Source organism: Orussus abietinus, unplaced genomic scaffold (genome assembly GCF_000612105.2).
Source record: "Orussus abietinus isolate OABI.00-Male unplaced genomic scaffold, Oabi_2.0 scaffold343, whole genome shotgun sequence".
Lineage (NCBI taxonomy): Eukaryota > Metazoa > Arthropoda > Insecta > Hymenoptera > Orussidae > Orussus > Orussus abietinus.
This window is the reverse complement of record NW_019396000.1, coordinates 66,269-91,281: the sequence shown is the minus strand read 5'-3', so window position 1 is coordinate 91,281 and position 25,013 is coordinate 66,269. Positions and strand designations below refer to the sequence as shown.

Genomic DNA, 25,013 nt, shown 5'->3' with positions numbered 1-25,013 from the left:
TTCTGGTTTTAATATTAGTTTATTTCGACATTTTAAGATGTATGGACAATCATTACATAATATTTATATATAATGAGAGACTTTTCATGGTGGTAATCTGCAAATATTCCGCGTGTATATTTTTTCTTTCTTTATTTTTTTTTTTTTTTTAATAAATCTCCTGGTCCATTTACCGAAATCTCGCACGATGCTGCTTTCTTTCCCTTCCCGGAAATCAAAGTCGTTAAGGTATGCATGAGTCACGAAATACATGCGCTCTCGGATATTAATCGTCAATTAAACATTATCATTATTCTTCTTTGTTTCTCGTTATCGTTATTATAATCATTACATTACCAATAATTATATTATATTTACGATATAACGCTAGCATTAACCCTCCTTTTAATTTACTTGTTTATTAATTCATCCGTAATGATAGAAAGTACATTACAATGCAGTGTATAGCGAATATGGTTCGGTAGAACTTATACTCTTTGCTTCCGTGCCTAATTGGCGAGCCCCAGTTCAGAGTTCTCGCTGAGATGCCTTCTCGGAAGATGGATTATTAAATTACGTTAATCGACATTATCGGTCAGTGAATCATCGATTAACGTTAATTTAATACCGTGCTTGCCCGTGAGCGTTTTCCGCGCAGTTCGCAACTTGTCGACGCGTCGATATCTCCCTTCGAATTTCAATTCGAGTACTGCCGCCGCTTCGGACAGATCTTTCGAAATGACGACGTCTCTTCGACGCTTCAACGGTAAAGGAAATGAGCTCAAGTGCGAGGCGGCTTTAGGTGAGAAAGAACGGTCCATCTTGTCAGGCACGAAGTTTACGTAAGGTTGACCGAACCGAAGACCCGATCTTTCGCTCGCCGGATACGGCGGATCCTCATATCTCTAATCTCTCTCTGTCCGTCTATCTTTGTCGCAGACTTCCCGCAAGATTCGAGTCCTCGAATCGTCTCCTTGTACTTCCACGTCGCCAGAGATATTTCATCGGATCGACCGATTCGTTTCGTTAGGTCTTCCCGTCCCTCCGTAAAAACGGGCGCGACGCCTCGCCACGTGTTTCCCGTCCGTCGCTTCAACGTCCGGCCAGCTCGAAAGCACGTCTCCCTTTTTTCTTCATTTTCTTTTTTTTTCTTTTTATCTTTTTCGCCGGTAAACCCAAAAACCGAGCAAAGGATTCGATTGGCCTGTAGGTGCATGTCGCGTGTTCGTGTAGGTCTGTATGTGCGTGTGCGTGTGCGTGCGCGTGCGTACATACCACTTCTTCGCTATGTGACTAGAGACACGATACATGTATGACTTAGGTATAGTAATCAATATACATTACATATATTACCTACGAATGAATCACCTTACTACGAGCAGTCGCCGGTAATGTTAATTTCACAACGTATGGCAACCGTGACGATAACTAGGAACAGCAATAATCGCAATGGGAAATATACCGAAACCAAGGGAAACGGGAAGGAGCCCTCGCCACGCGCGAAATCCTTCGACTATATCGAGTGTACATTACAGATACAGCTAAGCGACTTCGTTTTCCTTTTTCAAGAGGACGAAGGACGATAGAAAGAAGAAAGACTAAGACTCTCTACTGGTCGCGCGAATTGCACTTCGATCGCAGAACCCTGCGCCCCGTTTTAGTGGGGGGAGGACAGATCGATACGAAGCCGAAGGCAAATATTCTTCAGTGGCCCGAATTTTGTACTTCACTTTGTGTCGACGATCGCAGCGGAAACGCGCCGGAAATGTTTAGCAACCGATCCGGCGTTTAAATGGCAATGACTTTTGGTTGATAAGGTGTGCGAATTCGATACGAGGAGTCTCCAGAAATCTCGGATTGCGTAAAGTACGTGCGTATGCGACTTTGAAAAGTGATTGGAAAGGAATTGCCAACTCGAGGACGCGTTTCTCCAACGACTCTCGTAAATGTGGGTTTTCGTTAATCCAACGGAATGATAGAACGCGTAACGGGCTTGCTTACTTGGAAGAAAAGTTATTATAAAAAGTACCGAGGAAATATTTTCGAACGCATTGCGGCTCGTCCTAAGCGATGCTAATTAGTGTAAAAAAAATGATTTTCTCTATGAACTCAAAAGCCAAGAAAATGAAGAAAATCCCCCTGAGGGAAGTTGAGAAAGAAATGAGATGGAGGTTTCTTCCAAAGTCGCACGAGACGCCTCCCTTCGGACACGCGTAAAACGTACGTGGCTTTCCTGCGTGCGTTTAATTCATTTAATAATGTCTCTTTGTCTCCACCGAATCAACAGTCGCACTTTTCCTGACTCTCACTTTCTCTTTCACTCTCTCTCTCTCTATATATATCTCACTTTCATCAGAATATTTCCTCATGTATACATAGAAATATTACTTGCATTTTAATATTAATTATTTATAGATAATAACGCAGTAATCGGTAAATCCTTACAAATACGCTCCTTTTCTTTCTCGTTTCTCACTTTCTTCCTGTTTACTTAAAAAGAAGAAAAAAAAAACGTGCTTCGGCATCAGTCCGTTGCACCAGTTTAACGCCCCCGTCTTTCGATTAAGTTAGTTACGTATAACCATTTTCCTATTTAACTGTTTTATCTGACTGTCGTGCTCACTTTTTTGTCATCTAAAACATCTTCCGCAGAAGACCTATAGATCCGAATTGCTTCTTCACTGAATCGATACCCTGCGAATGAGAAACCTTCACTAGCCCGTTCGAATTACTCAAGCAGAAGATGCGCCAGCTACCATTTAATCGGAGAATCTTTAAGAAACCATTTACATTACGTTTCAATGCCTTTCGTTAATGAAAACCGCATCTCGATTCCTTTAATAAATCGAAACTGTTTTTTACGCTTCCACAGCAAACGGGCCCTAATTCGTTAAAGTCCTCGCAAGATTCGAATCCCTCTCAAACCTAACGTAAGAGGTGCAAGAGTTGAAGCCAACTTTGTCACATTTAAGACATTATCGAATTTATAGACTTATCACTTCCGCAAATCAAAGTGGCCGTTTAACAGCTGATCGGCTGATCGATCGATTGACGTCACTCAACTTAAGTTACTCCTCCATGTACCTTGGCACATGATTATGTGGTACGTTTCTTTGGGTAACATTGCGATCTCAATGGCAAGCTAAGCATCTTAAAATCAACGCCACCGCCATGAACAAAACCAGAGTGGATGTCGTTTTTCTTTTCTTTTTTTTTTTTCACACTTTATGAGCTACTACTTTGCATCCACGCTTTCCTCTCGCAATCTCTTTCTCACCCGCTTGCTCACCCATTCGCTCTTCCTTGTACAGCTGAACGAAGATGTGCAAATTAATGCCACCGGTCGCAATCGTCGCGAATTTGATTAGTTTCATCCCCACGCGAAAAAGAGCCTGGCAAGAAACTCGCGTAACGTCGGATTCGACATCGGGGACAAGACCACAGGTTTCCTTCGCGATTTAACATCTTCCACTGTGCGTTTTTCCGTAAACGCCCGCTGTCATACTTTTTGGCATTGAGTCGACTAGCTTAAGAAAATCTAGAAAGAACTCGCGGGATCGAGAGACCGATTCTCAGGCAACACTTCGGTCGGGCACTGAACAAAAATTAATATGCCACGTATTCGGTGTAATTCCGTCGGCCGAGGTACAAACTGAACCGCTTCGAAAAGAAATCGGTACACGACGTCACCCAATCGTCGCGAGTTCCTCTCACAATTTTTCTGAATTTCTGCGTAAACCGCGTACGCTCGGCGTCTCGCTCCCTACCTTTCTCGTTAATAAAATATAACCGATGCTTTACGCGAGAATAAAAATACCTTAGGATTGTGCGCAATGAACATCCGCGTACGTCGAGCGCGCGGGTCGCGAGGTCCGGTATATACGCCCTCTTCCTATTTACCGTGGCTGCTTTACACGATTCTCCTCCAAAAGAATCTTCCCGAACGAAACGGTATTGTCGATACACGTACAAAATGAGATAACGAGAGAAAAAATTAAGTTACTCGGAAAGATACGTATTCAAGATGAGCCGCGGACGTCGGGCCGCTGGTGCGGGTGCGTGTGCGTGTGCGTACCACCAGTCGACATGTAGGTAGACCAGGTACATCCTTATGCGCACATTATTCGAGAAAAGTGTCCGGCCTAAAGTCAGTCGATCGGATTAAAAGGATAATGGAAAAACTCGCGGCCTCGGCCGGCTTGACAAAATCGCCCTACGGTAAATGCGTGCAAGTCTCGAGGTACAGTGTATAAAGTGAGGTGTGCTTCAAGTTTGTGCAACCGTCGAACGCGCGCATACGCGATTCGATCGATTCGATATGAAATAAAGCGAATGACCCAGGAGGAACGGTAACTCATCGGTCCGAGACCTCGTCCTCCTTCAAAGGCCGACGCATTGGCCTTTCGTTAATCCCTTCCTAAGACGCACCATCGTGTTCCTGCAAAACCGGAGTAAGATGTACGGCGAGCGGCGATTTAAACGAAGTCACTTTTTCCAGCTGCATCAGCTGTCTCGTCCGGTGCACTTTTTGGGTACCAATCGTTACCACGACGCCAAAATGTCAACGTTCGCGCGTCTCGCTCCAAACGGGAGTAACGACCCGTACTCCTCATGAAACTCGATCCCCGATTCGATCGTACGAATTGCACTTAGTTCTACACGAGGGTTCCCTTCGGATTGGGTTTAAAAAAAAAATCCAAATTTCCATGCGACGCGGTCGCCGCTCGCGTACGGACAAATGCGCGTTCGTATGGATTTACCTTTTCGAGGATACGAGGGAGTCCACGCGGGGTGACGTTGCTTTCGAGGGTGCACGCACGTCTCGCTGGTTCGTGTGGATGTATGCGCGTGTACGCGTCAAAAGAATGCCGCGCTCGTCGTCGACGCACGTTTTTCAAAACGTGTCGGGAGCCGACGAGCGACCGATCGTTCACTCGGGAGGGAAACCGATTTTCTTTCCCCTCTTCCGCGAGACGAACAAACGATTCTTTCGAGGTACGCGCGAGCGTGTGTTGCGTGTGACTGTGTGGATCGTGTGTGTCCGAAGATCTAAAAATGTATACTATCCGCGGCGCGATCGTTTCACGGACCTGTTTCGGTTCGCCTAAAACTAATCGCGGGACGAGCGTCTTTCCTTCTCTCTTTCTCTCGGCGTCCTGAGCTACCGCGATCTTAATCGAGTTACGAAAGCGAAACGTGGGTCGTCCGAGCGACGACGCGAACGATTCGACGTTATCCATCGACTCGCAGAAGACAACCGGATTCTCCGGGGACCTTCCATCCAAGTCGATGAACGATCTGGTCGACGAGTCCGGGAAAGTCGAGATCCTTTTTCAGGTCCGGATAGAGAAACGGTCCTCGGCCGAGTGAGTCCCGTCGTCGTCGTCGTCGCCGTCTCCCTTTTTCTCTTCCGCAACGTTTCCCCTTCGCCTCGGTTCTCCCTCGAACCGAAGCAGGCCTGATCCGATTCCGAGGAACGCGTCTCTTCTCGCCCGATAGCATTGTCGCTATTGTTCGCGCTTAAATAGAATGCAGAATTAGACTAGTAGAGACCGCAGCCGCGCAGATTATTGGCTATAATCACATCGGTGACTGCGTCGAACACGAATTGAATGTTGTTCGTGTCGGTAGCGCAGGTCATGTGGCAGTAGATCTCCTTCGTGGTCGACTTGTTCTTCGCCTCGAATTGCGCTTGGATATAGGCGGCCGCCTCTCCGTATTCTTGCGCGCCTAAAGAAGATTCAAAGGTCGTCAGAAGTTGGGTTGGAATTTCTCCAATTTGAAGGAACAACGTTTACATGCGTTGCAAATCTTCTAACCTTTCTAGTTTCGAGAGATGCGCACTCGACGGGTGAGTGCTTAATGTTAAGGGTCCAGTGAATCCAGGTCGGCCATATTGAATTTTGACGTCAGAAGCGAGAAAATCGTGTAAACTTCCCAGCCAGTATTTGGTTACATTTTTCATATTTTCGTCAAGAAATGGATACCATAATGATCAGTAGATAAGTCACTGTGCCAGCCGGTCCGTATTTGTCTCGACATTACGTTTATTGTCGAATTATCGCCTAGGATTCCTAACCTCGTCAACGAAAATATTTTCGGATAGTGGTATCTCGTTTCACATTGCACGATTCGTCATAGACTGTCCAGCTGACACGTTTCGTGAATACCTAGTTTCTTCGTGCCGTCTTCATTGTAAATGTTATTCCCTTCGTAGAATACCAATTGGAAAATTAATGGGATTTTCTCACCTTTGACGTCACGGTTCAAAATGGCTGACCAGGCTTTACCGGACCCTTAAGTGGTGGTGTTTCTCTCGACTTACCGGCGTATTCGGGAAAACATATGGTCAAAGGCGATTTCCGGATCTTCTCCTCGAAGAGATCCTTCTTGTTGAGGAAGAGGATGATCGAAGTATCCGTGAACCACTTATTGTTGCAGATCGAGTCGAACAGCTTCAAGCTCTCCTGCATTCGATTCTATATGGAAAAGTCAGTAATTAATTACGGGGAAGGGGCGACTTCGCAAGTTGAACTCTGTGATTGAATCTACACGGGCTTTCACCGAGTCTGTCTTTGATCATTTAAAAATAACCAAAGGACTCTGCACTTTGCGTGACCGGCTCATCTCGTATTCCAACGGCGAATCGTCTCACAGATAACAGCCGTCGGAATTTCATAGGTGCCGTTAATAATTGACACTTTGACACGCGTCGAAAACATACTCGTCGCCATGGGACGACACGGAGCCGAATGAAGACTTCCCACATGAAATGACCCCCACAATTGATCTCTTTCATTCCTTGAAATTCGTTCGTTCTTCTTGTTGGGCTCTCGTTTGCTCGCGCCACGACGGAATAGAATCTCAAAGTCGAACGCCTCGACTTCGATTTATATTGCAGTTACTCGGAAATCTTAGCTCCTTATTAAGATAGCAGAAGAGTTAATTATTAAAAGAACGTTCCCGTACCGTGGTCTCGTCCTCGTGTAGGACCTGGTCGTACTCGGACATCGCCACGCAGAAAATGATCGCCGTCACGTCCTCGAAACAATGTATCCACTTTTTACGTTCACTCCTTTGTCCTCCCACATCGAACAATCTGCGACAAGAAGCGATGCGAATTAATCGTCGAATCGCAATGGCAGGCAAAGCTCATCGAGTCGGAAGGGCCACTCGAAGAAATTGGCCTTGTCGCTCTCGAAAACGGAATCTAATCGTCCAGCAGCACACGAAACGTAATCACCTCCGTCTAATGTTCCAAGCATGAATTATTCAAGGCGATGCAAATCCATCTCGTACGCTGCGAGCTCGATTAAGTAACAATAATTGCACATGCTCTGAATCCTGTTCTCCCGACTCGGTCCTATAATTTGGCTAACCAACGTCGACCGTTCCTAGTCAATTACTCACTTGAAATTTAGGTTTTTGAAGGAGAAGTGTACTTCCACAATGCCGGTAGTTTTCACTCGGGTTCTTAGGATGTCTTGTTCCGTGGGCTGGTAGTCCCTTGCTCCCAATCGATCCAGGTCGTCGAGGAAGCTGGAATGTTAAAAGCCAATTTAGTTCAAGTTGCGACTTCGTTCGATCATCAGGGTTTAATTCCCGAGAAAGGTGGAGAGCAACCGAACAGCATTCGATTTTCTACTTCAAGGGAGAACGGGAAAAAAAACCATTCGTCGTGCTTTTAAGAGACGAACGTGTCGACAAGTGGTTCCCGATTAAAAGTCATTGTAATGGAACGGGAAATCAATACGCCATACCGGATGACTCGCTTCCTCGAGAACGCGTATGTCCTCGTTATCGCGGACGGTTGCAGCGTGTAATCAAATGGCTCGAGTCGGACAAAGTCTGAGTTTCACGGATGCTGGATCGAACACCGTGTTCGATAAAGAGTTTAACAAACGGAGCTACCGGTTTCGCGAAGTTTCCTCGCCGAACAGGGATATTCTCCTTTTGGAGGAGGGCCGAACGAACGAGTTGTATATTTTATCGGGCATAGGGAGAGAATCCAAGATGGCGGCTCGCGGGGCGCAAGAACGGTCGCGTGTCTGGGAGGGGCTCGCAACAAGTTGTCGAAACCGAACCTTTCCCTGCACATCGGAAACCCGTAAATCCGTCGTTTAATCGCTCCATCGAGCTTTTCCATGGAATTCGTAATTCGCTCCTTATCACCCGATCCAAGTTACCTACAAATCGAGATAAGATTGCGAGGCCCAAGCGACGAGACCGAAACTTGAAAGAGAAAAAAAGACAACGAAAACACCGTATTCCGAGAAATATTAAATAACGAGAAGATAATTGTACAGATGTCCAAGTCCCGAGGATCCGTATCTCATGTCCCATCTCTTTATCTTTCTCCTATCGCAGGAGTAGATTTCTCTTCCACTCTTTTCGGCTACATAGAGGCAGGAGAAAGGATGCTTCGGGTTGACAAAAGTCCCCGAAGAGTGTCTCTAAGAAGCAAAGATGCGCTTCCGAGCGATCTCGAAAGCTGAGAAAATCGAAAACGAAACATAATTCCCCCCGAAGTATAATTCCCCGCTAAGAGGACCATCGAGCGCATCTGAATGGCAAATCATCCCTCCCGCAAAACCTCCCCGCACCTCGAGAGCCATCACCGAACGTCTTTGACGGACGTGAAATCGGTCCTAAATAATGCATTGGCCGCTCCGAATCCTCGCCCGCTTCTTTTTCTGGCGAAGCCAAAGCCCCCGGCGGGGCGTCGAGCATAAAATCGATATTCATACGCGATCGCAAGGCGTCGTGGTATTATCCGCAAGAAGAGCGAGCCTCCCAATGGAGATGACAAGGGATAAGGTTAAGATCGCCGGACAGCGACATCTAGCGCCGCGCCCGACCTCGGCTCGACGACCAATGAGGGACCGACGAGGACGCGAGAGTCCTGCGGGAAGGGAAGAATCGACGAGAGGCGCCCTCCTCTGGCCGAGTCAGAAGCGGAAGCTCCTTTCGGGCGTTTCCGGCTCGGTCCGAACGGGGGCTCATCGGGGCTCGATATCTGGGATCCAGATGACACGCGGTGGGCAAACCTCTGTCCCTGGGTCTCCCGCTAGGTTAAGTCGTCGCGGCGACCGTGGCGGCGCGCGGTGGGGGCACCCGCGTCGGCCATTTTCCCACCACGTGACACGGGCGTGGCGTGACGTCATCGGCGATCAATACGACACAGAGCTCGACGCTCTACGTTCCGTGCATATTCCATCTTCCGTGGGTCTCCCCTCGGGGAACCCGCGGCGTCCTGCCCTACTCTCCCGGGTCCGGCCACCTCGCAGCGAGTCTCGCGATTCCGACATTCCGCCCGGATACCGATCGACGACGAACGTTCCTGAGCACCCCGTGACCGGTAATTCATTTCTAAGCTCGCGAGTAGGTGCCTTCGAGAGACGCCTACCGCAGATTCCGAGGGACCGTCCCCTCGATATACGTCGACGGACGTTGGGGTGGACATCCGGAGGAGAGGGGGCGTAGGTGTACCCACTTCCCCGCGACCGGTATACGGTATACGCGCACCGGTGAAAGGTACTTGTAGAGAGCAGGGATGCGAGGACACGTTCCGTGTACCCCCTGTACCACGTACCGGCTAACTCGGCTCGGAGAACTTCGAAACTCCGGCAGATTCGACTCGTACTTCGCCCAACGAGCGCCATCGAGGGATTTCATTTTTCGAAACAACTAGAGGAATAGCGGCCCTCCTTCCAGCTTCGGAGAAAGATTCTTCGTGGAAAGAACGGAGGCCGCCCTCGGGGCGAAAGTCCGGCCATGGGTCGTCCCCTCGTCCAAAAATATCCTGATTACTATGACAACGGACGTGCTCCAGGGTGTCGAATTTATGGAAGGGGATATGCAGATGCAATTATCTTGGCCGCAAAGATGGCGGATTTTCGCCTAACGAACTTCGGCTAGCGAGCACCTCGTTTCTTGGGTGGTCTTGATTTCTCTTTCCAGGGGAAGGAAAGAGACAAGATACGGGGGTGGGATGCCTATAGGGCGGATAGACGGGTCGCTCGTTTCGAGGTCACGGGATCGTTCGCTGCCGAAGAGGCTCTTGGCCCGTCCGCGTCGATATCTCGCTCTCTCCCTCCCTCCCTCTCTCCCCATCTTTCTCGAGTGGATAAACTTCGCTCAAGGAGCTTCGCGAGGGATCGAGCCAGCCTCGAAGGATCGAGAGAGGGCTCCTCCTTCGTTGGAGAGCGAATGCCGCGCTAAATCGCTTCCTCCTATCCTTGGATCCTGGCCCCTTCGAGATTCTCGCTTCGCGAGGACGGTTCGACCGGGACAAGGGGGCGACGATAAATCGACTGCCCGACGAGCCAGATCGGACGAGGTTACTTACTATTTCGCGGAGTCGTTCAGTTGGTACTCGTTACTTCTGCCGAAACACTCCTGGACCCCACTGTCGGCCCACAACCTCTTCATGGCGGCCAGGAGCTCTTCGCTAAACGCCTCCGTGTCTTCCATTCGTTGGATCACGTCGAACACCATCTTCGCGTCCGTCTGTCGAACAGATAAAACGACCTTATCGAAAACGAAGCCAAGCGGAGTCCGTTGCTCTGCACCGTAATGCATAAAGAGAGAGAGAGAGCTACGCGCAGATACCCGTAATTGTGAAAAAGTAATCTAACTAAAAAAAAATATTTAAAAACCATGAACTTACTCCATAACTTGACTCATATCCATTTAAATGACAATAAAGTTCGAAATCATTTAAATGACAATAAAAATCGAAATTACCCTATCAAGCGCAATGAAGTTCCTCTCTCGATAAATTTCCCCCACTTTCGTAACTATCGGCAATTTTCATCGAGGCGGTTCCATCGATCGAGTCCTCCCTACGATCGCGGGGGTGGTTTCGACGAGTGCGTTCTCCGAGTAGGGGAGGCGATTTTTTATTTAACGTAACACTTGTCGACTCATCGATCCCGGTTGGAGCGTACTCGAGAGCTTCCGCACGGAGGAAGGTGCCTCCGATGTGACCGGAGATCGATCCTGCACGGGCCGAGTGAAAATAACCGGGGCTGAAAGCGGTAGGAAAATTCGATCGCGTTGACCCCTCCGCTTTACCGCTCCTTCCTCTTTCGCGTCCGCGATTACGAAACCCACCGAGTCCCGTACGGGAGGCGACATGTTAGCGACGTAGGTCTCGTGGTGACGTCGATTCATTAATGCACGCTTCCGAGGGTACCCCCTGCCCCGTGTGCGTATACCATCGACGTCGCTAACCCGAGAGGCCGCGTTGCGTGGAACCCATATCGGACATTTATTCACACCGAAGCGCCCGCAGGAGATACCCGAGAGGGCCAGGGCGCGTCCACGTCTGATCGTCGGGACCCTGAGGAAACTAGCGCCCGAAGGTGGCGCAATTCGCGAGCGAGAAACGAGACCGTGCACACGAGTAACTCGAGTCGCGCAACTCGAGAGACCTCCGCTCTCCTCCGGTAAAAGACGCAGAAGAATAATTCACGGTGATAAAAAGAAATTCCACTTGCCTCGAGAGACGTGAACGGGTGAAAATGGACCAGCAACATTATTTTCATAAATTGTCATGTTGGCGGAAAAGAAAAGATTACTCCGCCGGGGCAAGGGGAATTCTATTCACGGTTCCGATACACTTTTCTGGCAACGAGAAATTGTATACGGTAGTTCAAGTGGTGACAATATTTTTTCCCTCTTGCTACAAATTCATTTGTTAATTTAGAAAGCATTTCTTCTAAAGAATGCTCGCCTAGGGTTACGTTAACGCTCTATACAACTGCAGAAATGTTTGCTGTTCGTGAAATTACTCCTGCAGGGAGAGCGAAACTTCATCGCCATGTTGTCCTTTTGCTAAGACTGTAAATGTATTTTTGTCCCTGGAGGTATAAGGGAAGAAAAGGGCGCGTACTCTCTCTCGGGTATATCGATCGAGACACTATAGCTGGGAGGAATTTAATTTCGTTAATGGTAGGTACCTGGAGAAGTTGGACCGATGGCGGATAGAAACCCGTCCGATTGTCGCGTTGTAAAGTTCGGCTAATTGCGTTAGGATTGGTCGTGTCGTGCTCGAGGGGGGTGCAAAACTACAACCGCCAAGGCTGCTCGCGGTTCCGCCTTAATTATTACCAAGTGCTCCCGACATTCAGGGAATTCGAGCCCGCCGGTCACGAAGGAAACCGCGAATTCGCGGAAGCTATTATTACCGCGACGTTACACAATTCCATTTATTCGAGGAAGTAATAAAAATCCCGCGAAAGATTCATTAGCTCGTCTCTCGTTTGCGAGGCGGCGATTCCATCTAGGTTTTCCATTCCCCTCGGTCGAATCGTACCTCTTCGTTTCGGTTTTCCTACGATCCTTAAGGCGATACAATAGTGGCATCGGAAAGGTTTCGTTTATGAAGCTTTTCTCCGAATAGAGTGAATCGAACCCCTTGACATTTTTCCACCTCAACATGGAAACTCTAACGGAAAGTCCTGACATTCATGAAATTTAATTTTTTCTTTTTAATTTGTTTATAAACAGTTTCTTTTATTCTCCACCCAGGGTCGGGACCCTCCTTAGAGTCCCCATGTTCACATGGGAAATCTTCAGACAATTCGGTACACCTAGTTTACAGAAAATTCTCATAAACGATTAACTCCTGAGATGTCACTCTCGTATCACATTAAACGTTTCCCAACACCCCGAGGTATTGTGTAATAAATATGCAATAAAAAAGGAATAAATTTTGATGTATAATTTATGCGGTTATGCTGACGTGGCACTGCTAGCTTTAGGGACGTCGAGGTACCTCCGCCACGAGGACAGGGAAGTACTCGGAAGGGCAGTGCCAAATTGCATTATTCGCGCTCGGCCATAAGTGTACGGCTGGAATTTCGCCGCGTAGTTTGCCAAGTTGGCGCTCCATGCTTCATTCACGAGATAACCATTGAACCGTAGTAAACCGCATTCACGATTGGCAACGTCTCGGCGAGCTTAAGTATACGCGCGACGAACGTCTTGATAACGGACGGATACCCTCTCGATTCGTCGTGGGCTAATCGCGAGCGCGTTCTTCTGCTCTTCCTCTTCTTCTATAGGTACCCGAGCACGATTATCGGAGAAATGGTTAGTGCGCTTATGTAGGAGCGTATCGGCGGGCTATCGCGGGCCATCGCGAGCCTAGACAATGTCGTCGAGATGGATCAATCGGGTTACAAGGCTCGCCCACGTCGCCGAGTCCCCTTCGTACGTCGAAGGTGAATATCGTTATTCGTCGTTAGGTAGATTACATCGATTACACGGGCTCCCGGGCCTCTTATGTGCAACTATTTACCTCGGCATCTATACATTGTACCCAGCACTCCGGGCGGTCCGGTGAACCCCGTTCCACCTGTGCGCCCGTTAATTATTTTCTCACCTGTTGCAGTTACAGCTAGATTCAACGGCGTATCGCGTCGGACAACGGGCTTTTTGTTGCCATTTTCCGCCACCCGAAGCACGTCGGACTCGAGAAATGAAGAAAAAGAAAAAAAACAAAAGAACAAGAATTAGTCAGGGGATCCGGTGGGATCGTTTACCTCTCTCTCGTTGGTCGAAAAGCTGATGCCCAAATTTGGCATCGCCCTGAGGATCGCGACCAGAGACTGTATCGTGTTGCTGTAAACCACGGGTCGGTACTGCTTGAAGTCCTCGGGCGTGAAGCCGCTTTCGTGGATGATCCTGAAACGGACCAGTCAAGTTATCTCCGATCGTTTCAACTACGAACTCAGGTGTTCTCGCGAGAGCGCCATAACACCGGAAGATACCAGTCAAAATCGATTGAAATCTACCGAGAATCAAGGCCTCTCTCGCGTCTTGTGTTTAAGGGGATGTGAAACTGGTGTCCGAGGAGTCAATCCTCCATGAAGCTCTTCTCTGAACTGAGTGTACCGAATTGTTTCAAACATTACAACGTGAACGTGGAGGCTATAAGGAAGGTCCTGCCAACCATGATACTCCACTTTGTAAAAAAGTGTCAAAATGTCTAGATGCAAATTTAAAAAGAAAAAAAAAAAAAGAATCAAATGTCATGGATATCAGGACCTTCCTCGTAGTCTTCGTGTTCACGTTGTGAGGTTTGAAACGATTAAGTAAATCCAATTCGGAGAAAAGTTTCACAAAAGTCCTCTTTGACCCGGGTTTCACGTCACCTTATGTCCGGATTGAGAAACGCGCCGTGGACGTTGGATTGAAACGGACTCACGCGAACCGGCTATCTTCCGGTCAGGGGCGCGATGGGCGGAAAAAGATTGAAGGCCGCCCCTGATACCGGGCGTACCTTCGATCGACGTTTCGTCGGCAGGGGAAGTGAGCGACGAAACGAGCGGCGAATTCGTAGGGAATTCCCGGGTCCGTTCCTCCGTTTCGCCCGGCCTTTCGATTAACGTCGCCGTTATCGACGCGGAAACGCCGAGCTAGGCGGGCGGTGGCCTTTTTGCGCCCGGGCAGAGCGATAACGGGCCGTTCATCGAGGCCGGTCGCGACGGAGGAACGCTTCGAGTCTTCCGACTCGAAGGACTCGCGAAGACGATCTCGAGACGATTCTAAAATACCGATGAAAAACCGAGGCTTAATACCCGGGATCGCTCGTTGCGCCCAGTAGGTATTCGGCAAAAAGCTCGAGTTTCAACTCGACGACCGCAATTATAGATTTATAAAAAGATGGACAATGAAAATCGTTCCGTGAATGAGCCTCAAGACGTAAGAGGGCAAAAGGGCGGCGGCCATCTTGCCCTACCAGTGAACACGGATTCTAAAAAGAAATAAAAGGCAATTCGAAAGACATTTACGAAAGCTATTACTGCTATTTACAATTTTTATCACCTTAAGAACGGTATTTAACACAATTTTACGATCTTTAGATTCTCCGCCGGGCGTTTCATTGTATTTCTAAAAAGACGCCGTACTCACGCTTTGGCTGCCATTACTCGCGAATACAAGATTGCGCGTATGGCGCAGCTCGGCAAGATGGCCGCGCCAATCCTCCCCTTACGTCCCGAGCTTCGACCCCCTCATAAAAAATCTCTCTGTATGCTCTATTCGTCTCTTCGTCGATCCTCGATCGCGAGCCCTCCCTTTTACTTTGGTCATTACCACCGACTTTGCGTGGCGAGTTCGAACGACCTCCGTGTCAACGGGTCAAAGCACCACTGTGACCTCTCCGAGGAAATCGAACCGGGAAATCTCGCCCGTAGATTCCTATTCGTCGGTAATACGACGCCTGCCCGAAAGTTCCTGCCGGAAAAGCGTCGATCGAGTTTCGGTCGATGAAACTACGGTGGAAAAAAAAAATAACCGCGGAGGAAAGGGAGGGCACGGAATGAGTTGCACCCGTTAACGCTAGCGATGAGCAAAATCGGTCTTGGATTGAACTTTTTGGAAGATAAAGACCAAACCTAATCATACTTGCAAGAACAAGACTCGACTGAACGCGTCCAAGATTTGAGTATGCATGACCAATGCCAAGAAAAAGACCATGGTAGGCTTGGTTTTGCATTTGCTCATCGCTAGTTAGCGCAAAGACCGTTAAGGATTAGCGTCGAGTTTGCACGCAAATCGGTGGGCAGCTGACCGAGGACAATGGGACGCGACGAGCCCCCGTCGATTCAGTCTTTTGTCAAAGGGGAAAGACCGATGTCGCGACTTGCGAGTAAGCGAGGCTTCTTCCGCTCGACTTTCCGCGGCTTAAATTGCCCCGGACACCTGCGGGGCTTTGCACTTATTGTCGACGATGATCGTTTCGATCGTCGTTGTCGACGCGAGCCTTTAAGCGAGTCTCGCAACGGCTTCCGCCTTTACGCTAAGTCAGACCGCACGCCGAAGCCGCACACTGAGAAAAGGTAGTTGTGATAACCCGAATCGAAATTTTGATCCTACTTAGAACCCCCAATTACAGGTCTTAAATGGGTTTTGACGCGACATACTTTCGAGTTTGAAATCCTTCTTTAGACCTTAAAAGTGGCAGATATTTCCATACCTTCTACTTGTATACCTCAATTCGAATGAAGTAGGACGTGAAAGGTTGAAAGAGGACTTTAAAAGAGCGAAACAGGACCAAAAGAGGTCTTACTTGGATTACGCAGGCTCAAAGAAGGGCCAAAATTTCGACTCGGGAAGCGCTAGTCCGCAAAAGGCATTTGACATACAAATACGGAAAGACAAAAGACCTTTACAAATCGTAACATCAAATCACTAGTCGCATATCATATTCTTTTTAGGGATCCGCGCCTATTTCAGAGCTCGTGTAGTAACGTTTAATGCTGTTCTTTTTTCTCAGTCCACTCTACCAGCACGCACCAAATGCTTCAAGATTCATGTAATACACCCTGATCGACGATACTTACTTCATTTGTTTAACGATGGTACTTTTGCCGGACTCGCCCGCACCTGCGAACAGAGATAAACCTCGTTGATTAGAGCAGTCACGGTTGTGGGAGGTGGGAGAGCGATTTTTGAGCTTCCTATCGAACGGTTCGATGGAAGATCGAACGTAGGGCGGGAATCGCGAAAATCCCGCTGTCGAGACGCGATATCGGCCGATGCAACGTGTGCCATTTTATAAACGGACGTGACGCGCGAACGGAACTTGCTTTCCTGCTTACCGTGAGCCTCCCCTCCTTTAAAAGCTCTTTTGACTAAGTAGCCGCCTATAATAGCTACTCGTGCCAGAGCCGTTTAACGACGGCTCGCCGCGCGTACGTGTACGTATCTATCGACGACCGACCGCACGACCTATCGTGCCCCGTTCGACCGCTCGAACTCTTTTTCCAAGTGTTGGAACACTCCTCCCTTCTACCGATCATCCCCACTTCGAATAACCTTTATAGACTTTTTTTTAATTTTTTTTTCAAATTCGCGAAAATTCATTTCAACGGTACGTTACTCATTCTCGACGGTCTAATCCGGAACCATTGCGGTTGGATTGCTCCTCCCTTTTACTGGTCGTCGAGTCGTTATTTCGAATGCCTTTTATCGACTTTTTTCAAACTCGGGAAAATTCATTTCAACGGTACGTTACTCATTCTCGACGGTCTAATCCGGAACCATTGCGGTTGGATTGCTCCTCCCTTTTCCTGGTCATCGAGTCGTCATTTCAAATGACCTTTTTCGATTTTTTCGTTTTTTTTTTTTTCTTTAAATTCACGAAAATTTGTTCCAACGGTACGTCACTCATTCTCGATGGAATGGATCATATTCATTGAAGTTGGATCGCTCCTCTCTTCTACCGGTCATGGAGTCGTTATTTCGTAATAAAAGAATTTCCATTTCTTTCTACGTGTAGGAATAAGGTAGAACTTAAATAGTGAAATAGGACCAAAAAGGGCTGATTTAGGTTATGCAGGATCTAGGTAGGGCAAAAAATTTCCACAGCTAATAGGTCGAGAATTCCCTCGGCACATTTCAAGGTCTCTCGTCGGTCTCGCGAGACCGAGTCGAAATTCGTGAGTGCTTAGAACGATAAGTCACACCCACTCAGGAAGATGGGAACGCAAAGGTGGGTCGACACGCTCGAGCGGAAACGCTTTCCGAGCTCGCAACTCCTGGACCAACCGGTGCAGGTCTTATCAAGCTCCGCATAATCGCCGGCCATTTACCGGAGATAAGTCACGCTGCGTGTTAAGCTTGATAAAAACATGCTACGCGCATAATCCGCGACTCCGCAAATATTTGGACCCCCTTATCGCCCAGTTCCGTGTGTGCAGGTGAAAGTGCACGGGCCCGGCTCTTTGGCTCGTTCGAATAATTCCTCTAGGAGAATATAACATACTAAACGATCACTTAAAAATCCCCCTTCTAGATTTTCGTCGGCTCGATTTTCCGAAATTTCAGGACGTACTGTCGAATGGGATAAGAAATCTATCTCCCAAAAGAGGATTAACTTTTTAAAGGCGCTACCACTTTTCCCTCCGCATTATTTTCAGGCAGTCACGACGTGAAGGGTCTTCAAAAGTGTGCCTCGAGAAAATAAAGAGGTTTCGGCTAAGCAGGACGGCGATGATCGATCGTGACCGATCGGCGCCATTATCGCAGGCCTTTATGAAACCTCGAGCTGATACGAACGGCCCTCGAAAGGAGTCGATACGCCCCATTCAAACCTCCTTCCAGGCCTCGTTTTCTGAAATCCGGGAAACCCTCCAAGATTCAAAACTCGATCCCAGCCCGGAAATAACTCACGAGCATACTCGAGGATCTCGCGAAAAAGACGAGAGAGAGAAAGAGAAAAGGAATGCTCGCTCGCGCCATTCCGAATGTGCGACTCGTTTCAACGTTTCTTTCTTTCTTTCTTTCTTCTTTTTATTTTCTCGACGGCCAGGAAGAACGCGTTACTTTTTCTCTCGAATTTTTATCGAGGCTGCGGCGTCGTTCGATGGATATCCGGCGGAAGTGACGCAAGACATCGCAACGGAGGCAAATGCCAAAGTCATTCTTCGTCGGCACGATTTCATCGTAAAAACTGCCGGAATGAATGGGCAAAGGTGCTCTTAAGGAGGGACGAATCATGTACGTGGAGGTGAAAGAATACGCTCTTAAGAGATACCGAAAGCACTAAAAAAGTAATCCTCCTTCCCGGTCTCTTAGACGCGTTATATATGTGTGCGTATATATATGGATACACGTTTCGGAGCTTTTTCGTCCATCTATCGGCCGCGAAAACTTCGGAGGCAGCTGCGTTTTTCGAGGCCCGGTTCGCGGAGTAAAAATAGCCGCCGTGCGAAAAAGTATCTCCCCGCGGTTTATCGTGATGTACCGACGCCGTTAAAAGTCTCGACGTTTCACTTTGGTATCGCGTCTCGAGGCCGTCTCGATTGCATCGAGGAAATTCCGATACGTTATCGACGTTCAGGTGAATTTCAAAGGGTGCGAAACGCTCCCCTTTCCTCTTTCGACGGAACGGCCGCTTTGGGTATTTCTGTACTCGCGTGAAATAGAGAAAAGCACCGCGAACGACGCAAAACGTCCATCTTGACGGCGGCTTTCGATCGGTGCAGCGCCCGATGATAGTCAGGTGGCACTACTTCGTTCACCTAAGTAGTACAGGTAAAGGTGCGTCCGCGCCGACGACGAGCAGTCGATACGAGTTCTTGCGTCCCTCGAGCTAACACTGTCAATCGCCGGTAGCTCGCTACATCGTCTTCCTTTTTCTTCGGTACCTTCAACGTTAAGGCAGTACCCTGTGACGGCAGTATTTTTTCGCTTTCCTTGTGAATTTTTTCTGACCAACTACGAAAACACCCCATCTTGAAATTTTTACAATATATTCATATCAACATTTATACAGTCACTCAGAATTTTTTCAAGCAAAAGTATAGATTGGAATCAGAAAGACACAGATGTGACAAAAAAGTAAATTGACGGCTGACGTGATTCCGGCTGTCATGTTCATCGGAAATCAACAAGGGAAATGGCATTTTAATCCGTAGACCTGTGGCTGTAGCCGGAACTAGGATTAAATAAAAATATTGAAAATTAAATTTCCCGCACGATTTTGAACATTTAATTCCGATTTTTGTCTTTTTGTTTCGGATTTTTTAAGCTTGCTAAAAAAAAACCTATGACAAATATCATAATTATCGTAGTTCGAGCGAGAACTATAAGTGTACTGAACATACCATATGAATTTGAACAGAATCGATTCAGTTTTTGAGAAATCATGTCAGCCAATTTAAAAAATACACGCCAATCGAACGCCCGAGTTTAGTATCCTCCTTTACATAACCACTAACCACCTGAACTGTTTGTTTCAAACCTGCCACTCTTCTGGAAACATGTACAGTGGCGGACATGAATGTCTTTCTTTCATACTTTGCCGGCACCATATCTGCAATGGAGGCATTCATCTCAGCCAGTGTACACCGTGCATAGTCAGGAATCTCAGACCGCCGTTTTGAGACTCTTTAAAACCTTTTTCGTCCCACATTCTCCATAGAAAGTTAAATAAAACAACCTCGAAAAAAAATACTTCCTATACCTTTTCATTCTAATTTAAACTCACTTTGATTAAACCGCAGTTCACAGCCTATATACCCCCTTATATCAATTGACTCCCTTCCAAATGCATCGGATAGTTCGCGACTGTATCTTGTTTCTAATAACGAGAAGCCGGGTTTTAAGATCGATTATCCATCCATGAGAAACGCACGCTCTTTCAGGACGAGCCTCGGACACGGCTGTAACCGGATGGAAATACTCAGCTGGATGCACACAGTGCTCAGCGATGACGTCACGGGTTACACCAATAAACAAGAGCCAAATTTCGGTGGAGGCGCACATCTTCCAAGAAACCATGCTCCGAGGTGTTCCCGAGCGTCGTGATTTTTTACGGAAAACTGGAGGAATTCCCTAAGAGAGGGTAACCTCCCACGTCGGAGGCAATTCCCCAATCGACGTCGATTTTCACCCCATGAGGTCGATCGCGCCCTGCTCATGCGGTTTGATTGTGACTACCACCTCGAATATTTCGGATACCAACAATTGCTTCCTACGTCGTCGTCCTTGTTCGCGAAAATTTCTTCGCTTCGAGCGAAGGAGTCTTCCGAAATTAAACATTCCTCTTTCAACGGATATCGCTATCGTACGAGCTGCGTCACGAGATTGTACTATCACGTCGGCTAGCCGAGAAGGTCAAGTTTCTCTGAATTTCTTAAGTGAATCTCTAGGAAAGGCGCGTCGTAGCAACGAGTTCTCACGGGGCGGTCGTAGAGGGAAGAGGTCGAAAGATCACGGTGAACTTCGTAATGCGAAGATGATAAACAGAACTGATGGAAATCAAGAGACGTCCTCCTTTCTCCCTTTCCCTTTGATTTTGCCAACAGCTACGCAACGCGATATGGCGACCGGGTATCTATTAACACATTCGCGACCGCTGACGTAAACTCACGTCTTTTCAAGTTCTATTCCTGGTTGCCGCTGACGTGAATTCACGTCATTTTAAATTCTATTCCTGATTGCCGCTGACGTGAATTCACGTCATTTTAAATTTTATTCCTGATTGCCGCTGACGTGAATTCACGTCATTTTAAATTCTATTCCTGATTGCCGCTGACGTGAATCGCGTCCATAACGATACACGATACAAGTTTGCGGCAACCAGTATCAAAATTTCATTATTTTCGCCGGTACTAGGTATTTGAAACGGAAAAAATTTGAAGATCGCGAATACGTTAACGAGCAAAAAAGAAGGAATCGTCCCCTGTCCGCCCTCTTGTATTCTCCCCACGGTCTCAGGAATATCAAGGGAGCCATCGGGTCCGACGTTCATGGTAGCTCGTTGCTCCCAATTCGAATCAGGCCGTAGTCGGCAACTGGTTGCGGGGACTCGGAAGGTCCGGTCAGAAAACACCCGGAAGAGCCCCGCCTTCGTCGGGTGTCCATTATTTTTAGATGGCTCGCGTGTACTCGGATCGATCGAACTCGGAAGACTTTCCCGACCCCTCTTGGAACTTGTCAGCGTAAGAGTATCGCGTTCCAGCGTTCACGAGTGCTGGCTTTGCGTTTTCATCGGTCTCTCCCTCTCTTCGTCTTGCTCGACGTACTTGTATATCTCGGACGGCGTAGGTCAGGGTCGCCGAGCAAGGGAACCCGAAATTCGCCGAAACGGAAGCGAACCTGACTCTGGAATCCCGTCTCGTGGGCCAAATATACGCACCCTCGAGTACCCCGGAACGCGGCGTGCTTCGTTCGATACTTGACGCTTCTCGCGTGACCCGTCAAACGACCTGCCAAAGCGTGCTTCCATTGTCGGTTTCGGTGCAACATGGAGAAAATATGAGTCTATAGAACATTGGTTAGGAATAGATGAATAAATGTCGCCTTAATCTTAAGTTTTCCCGATCACTTTGGAAGCTCGTTCGATATGTTCGATACTTGACGCTTCTCATATGCTTCGCCGAACGACCCGCCAACGCATGAGGCCATTGCCGTTTTTGGTCCAACGTGGATAAAATATGACCAAAATATGAAAATAGAACGTTGATTAGTAGGAATAGATGAATAAATGTGCCTTATTTTTAAATTCATCCGATCACATTGGAAATTCGTCCGATAATTGGTACGTTTGATAATTTTTGTGTACATTGTCCTATATGAAAATGACCCTCGATCCCAGACCGAGCCGATTGAAAACTCGCCACTCGCACGAACCTATGAAATTGTAATAAAAAAAGAAAAAGAAATGGGGTTCCGCGACAGAGTCGACAAATCATTTCCTCAAGCCAGGGTCGAAGATTACGTTATAACGGGGCGACTACGAGCGGAGGGAAAGCACCCCGGACCATCTCCCTCCCGATGAGTGGAACCGGGATCGCCTCGACGTCACGACAATTAGGTCGAATTTCTGACGCATATGGCACGAGTTAGCTCGGCATTTACGCCATTAACTCATCAAGCCAACTCGACCAGAAGCAGCCGAATATCGAGAAAATTCCCGATTAATTCCTTCACGAGCATTCCGAGCGCTGGACGGATCTGGACCGCCTGGAAGGAAGAGAACTATTCGTATGAGCGAATTCGCTCATCCCGCCAAGCATAATTTCCCTGGAAGTGAAAAAACTAATCGTTCCCGATTCGGCGGACGCTTTTTGACTCCATTCGGACGCCATTTGGATGCCTTTGGACGACATCCTTGCCTGTGGCACAGACCACAAAGAAGTATTCCTCGGTTGATCCGCGACAGCTCGGCAAGCTCGTAAAGAAGAGACCCGGATGGCTTTTGCTCGTCTCCCTGACGCGTGACATTTCAATCGCCGCAGAAATAGGAACGCGATTCCATTTCGAAGGCACCGATTTCGCGTTCCGAAATTTCGAAAAATAGCCTTGGACGTTCCTACCCGCGCCCTCTCGAAGGGAGTTTCCCGAGGTTAAGGTCATATGAAAGTGGCATCCGAGGGATCAATCGTTCGTGAAACACTTTTCCTAACTGGGTGTAAAAAAAAAATTCAAATTTCACTAGCGTCAGTTGGGCGTACCGCCCTCTCCAAGTGAAAGAATTTTTTTTTAATGGAACGAAACATCCCGAGCAGAAAACGTTCTCTCAGTCCTTGTCGTTTTCCATGATACGCAGGGGACGACACCTCCGTCCGTCCTTTCCCAAAGGGACAAGTTCCTTTATCAATCGACACCTTTTGACAACGGGAGGTATCGAACGCGACGACCCATCTAAATTGTCTCGCGAATTAAACCGGATACGTGTATCGCGAAATTAGCCGCTCTAATTGCTCCGTCCTAAGAGCCCTAGCCGCGCGCATCAGTTCGACGCGGAGGCGCCTCTCTCGAACTCGAAAAGGAAGCATTCCGGTCGATTTCCCCGTGTTCGACTCCCTTAGCAAAGAACTCACATCCAATACGATCGATTTCCCCGGGATCGTTCGAGCGAAGATCCTCGACGCGATTCGAGAAGCCGGTTGAGCGCGTTCCGAAATGGTCGCGAGTGGTGCGCCGCGAGTGCGCGCGCATCCATCGAGCTGTCACCGACCACGTGGTGCGCCGTCGTCCGCGCTCCTTAGCCTCCGCCTTGCAATTTGCCACCGGAGTTCCCTACGTTCTCAAACCGGGAACCTCTCGGTAGAAAAATGCGACCTCATGCCTCACCCTTTCCCCCTTCCCTGGAAGTCTCCGCGAAGCCGAAAAAGGGTTCTTTCGAGCGAAGAAAATCGAGAAAAGTCTCGGGGTAAGGGAAGATTATTCAGGGATCGTCGTCGAGGACTTACCGAGCAGCAGGAGCTTGATGTCCTTGGCCGCCTGGATGCCATCCTCCTTGAGGTTCCGCTCTATCTGCTTGCTGCGGGCCAGAGCGGCCCGCTCCTCGGCGGACATGGCGCAGCCCATCTTGCTACACGTTGCCTTGACAAACGCCACCCCCGCGCCCTTTTCCAGGATCCGCCTGCAGCACCCTCGCCTCCGCCCACTACCGCCGCGCGCACCGCACCCTGGCACTGCCGCCGCCTCCGCCGCCGCCGCCGCCGACGAGAGACGCCACCCTTGCGCCGATTTCGACCGCGACTTCGTCACGAGTTCAGGCCTGCAAAGATCGCGACGGACCTTAGCTTCTGTAAGGCAGGACCCTCGGCTTCCTCCTAGCGAAAGAAGCCCCCGAGGGCCAACGTCCTCCGCCTCGCTGCGCGTAAAACCGTGCTTCGATCGCACCTCGCGGACGAGGCGTGTCCCCGATTATCGTCCCCGGCCCCCTCGCGGTTCACGGTTCAACCAGCCCGAACGATCGGCTCGATTGGACGGGACCCTTGTCCCGGGTTAATTCGAGAACGTAGATCACGTACGAGGGCGATTTTTGGTGATAGGGGATAGAAAGATCAGGGGATAATCCAGGTGGCGTTCCGGCCGCGTCCGAGTCTCCGGGGATCCCGGGGAGCCCGGGGAGCTCGGGGAGCCCGGGGATGCGCGAGCGAGGGCGGAGAGGGGGCGAGGGGTGGCTCGCTCGCGCCGCCTGACGCCTCGCCGGGGGCGCTGGCGGGGCCCGCGAGGATACTCACTTTCTCCGCTACCCCGTCGTCCACGCAGCGGCGTCCGCTAGGTGCCAGGGTAGTCGGGGGTCCGTCCGGGCGGGGACATGCACGGGTCGTGGCCGCGGGAGTCCGACGTCCTCCCCGAGGGGCGCAGGCCGCTTTCGCGGCGCTCCCGGCACGTTTTTCCTTTCTCCTTTCGACGGGCTATTTGATCGATAATTCGGAGGAACCTCCGCGCGACCGGCACGGTCCCGCGACGCGCACGAGCGAGTCTTCACGGGGGGTTCCGAGACGGGGAGAGAGAAAGAGTCAGGGCGAGCGGGAGAGAGAGAAGGGGGGGCGGCGGAGGGTCGGCGCGTGAGAGCACACACCACGGGCTGGATCGCCTTTTTCCGAAAAACCTCGGGTTTCTTTTCACCGGTTTTCCATCGGCCGGGCGGCACTCGCGGAGAAGACCCGGGGGCCTTCCTGCGGAAGTCCGGGCGCGCCTCCGCTCTCTCCTGAGGACGGGGACTCGCGAGAAACGCGAGACAGGAGGTACCGATCAAACGGACACTCTTAACA

General features: G+C 49.1%; 1 protein-coding gene across 2 annotated transcripts; it reads right to left on the bottom strand.

Moving 5' to 3' along the window:
- LOC105697281 (guanine nucleotide-binding protein G(o) subunit alpha) lies at positions 1–25,013 on the bottom strand. Of its 2 annotated transcripts, XM_012420466.2 has the most exons (9): positions 24,477–25,013; positions 23,697–24,007; positions 16,335–16,377; positions 13,530–13,671; positions 10,328–10,488; positions 7,390–7,518; positions 6,949–7,078; positions 6,305–6,458; positions 1–5,709 (listed from the first exon to the last, which is right to left on the bottom strand). In XM_012420466.2, exons 2-9 carry the CDS (start codon positions 23,812–23,814, stop codon positions 5,522–5,524), a joined length of 1,065 nt encoding a protein of 354 aa, XP_012275889.1. In that variant the 5' UTR covers positions 23,815–24,007; positions 24,477–25,013; the 3' UTR covers positions 1–5,521. The 2 variants fall into 2 exon arrangements, with proteins under 2 accessions (XP_012275889.1, XP_012275890.1); XM_012420467.2 differs by lacking the exon at positions 24,477–25,013 and having other exon boundaries at positions 23,697–24,263.